Source organism: Parus major, chromosome 28, assembly GCF_001522545.3.
Source record: "Parus major isolate Abel chromosome 28, Parus_major1.1, whole genome shotgun sequence".
In the NCBI taxonomy this organism is placed as follows: Eukaryota; Metazoa; Chordata; class Aves; order Passeriformes; family Paridae; genus Parus; species Parus major.
Genome location: NC_031797.1, coordinates 2,898,803 through 2,900,352, shown reverse-complemented (window position 1 = coordinate 2,900,352; position 1,550 = coordinate 2,898,803). Strand labels below are relative to the sequence as shown.

At 65.9% G+C, this 1,550-nt stretch overlaps 1 protein-coding gene across 1 annotated transcript in view; it reads right to left on the bottom strand.

The window, feature by feature from the left end:
• Nucleotides 1-558: 558 nt before the first annotated feature.
• TPGS1 (tubulin polyglutamylase complex subunit 1) overlaps nt 559-1,550 on the bottom strand; it is a 1,652-nt gene continuing 660 nt past the window's right edge. Inside the window, exon 2 of the mRNA XM_033520113.1 lies at nt 559-1,550. This exon is cut by the window's right edge and continues 96 nt beyond it. Coding sequence (XP_033376004.1) covers nt 1,094-1,550 — 457 coding nt within the window. The 3' untranslated portion in view covers nt 559-1,093.

The window sequence follows — 1,550 nt, the reverse complement described above, 5'->3', positions numbered from 1 at the left end:
AATCAGAGCGCGGGGCGGGGCAGGCGGAGGGCGGGGCGGCCCCGCCGGTGCCCGCGGCGCTCCCGGTCCCACCGAGAGAATCCAGCGATCGGCAGCCGCCCCCGGGCTCGCCAGCACAGAATCCCGGCCCGGAGCGCAGCCCCGGGTCAGCCTGCAGGTGCCACACCTGTGTGACAACTCACAGCGCTGCCAGGGCCGCACCTGCAACAGGAGCAGAGGCTGCTCCTGGCACGGCCGCGGCGGAACGATGCCTCCGGCATCCCCGGCTCGCACCTCCCTTTGTGTCACATCCCGTCAGCTGTGCCTGAGTCAGGAGCCGCCACCCGCAGCCTCACCCAGACCAGCGCCACGTCCTGCCTGCAGGGAGCAGAACATCCGCCCAGCACAACATCCCGAGCCTGCGGGGATCCTCCCACCGGCTCTTCCACACTCAGGTGCTCCGCAGTCCGGCACCTGCTGACAACAGTAAGCCCTGAGCACGGAGCTCGCCTCACGGATCTGCCACTTCTGCAGCTCATTCTGGCACTTCACGCTGCTAGAAAGTAAGAAACTGGCCACTAAAAAATAATAAAAAAGCTTTAATGTTTTACAGCAAACCAGGAATTGAACAGTATAAATAATGATCAGACAAGTTTAAATAAATAACCCCTAGCCTGACAGGCAGCTGGTCCCGGGGGAAGGGGATGTGTCTCATCCAGAGCCTGCATTCCACATCCCAAACCACATTAGCCTGCCCCAACTGCCCTTGTGCAGCCACAGCCCAGCCCCACACTTTGTTCCTTCTGGACCATTTCACTGCCCAAAGCAGCTTCACGGGTCACAGCCTCCACGTCAGTCCTGGATAACACCCAAAAGGGATCTTCCAATGCAGCTGGGCCAGAGGAGTCACACCTGGGAAAGGCTGCACGCACAGACACGGAGCTGCTGGGCACCGTCAGAACAGAGCAGGGAGCATGGAAACCGGGAACGTCTTGTTGGGCAGACCAGGGCTCTCCAGCCAGCGCCCAGCCAACGCCCCGTGCTCGCCGTCCAGCTTGGAGGGGGGCCCCGCAGGGCCAGCAGTGGCTGCAGCCAGCGCTGCTCCCACCCGGCATCACTCCACGGGCTTCACCTTGGCTATGAACAGGGCGGTGGCTTTCCGCAGGAACTCCTCCCTGCTCATGGAGGAGCCGAGCTTCCTCTCCTGCAGCGCCTGGTCCATGGCCAGCGCCAGCCTGTCGGGGCCCAGCCTAGAGCCGGCCTCCAGGTAGCGGCCGGGCCGAGAGCCGTGCCCGGCGCCCAGCGCGTCCTCCAGCGCCCGCAGCACAGCCTGGCACAGCCGGGTGTCCGCCGAGTCCCCAGCGCCCAGGACGGCGAACAGCGCGTCCGCCTTGGCCGCGAACTCCAGCAGGACGCAGCAGGTGAGGACGCCGTAGCGGAACACGTCGAACGGGACGGCCTCGTGGTCGCGGCAGCGGACGCGGCGCAGCAGCTCCGCCGCCGCCTCGGCCGGGGCCGCCCCGCGCTGGCAGATGCGCCGCAGCAGCTCGCTGTAGAGCCGCCCGTCCACG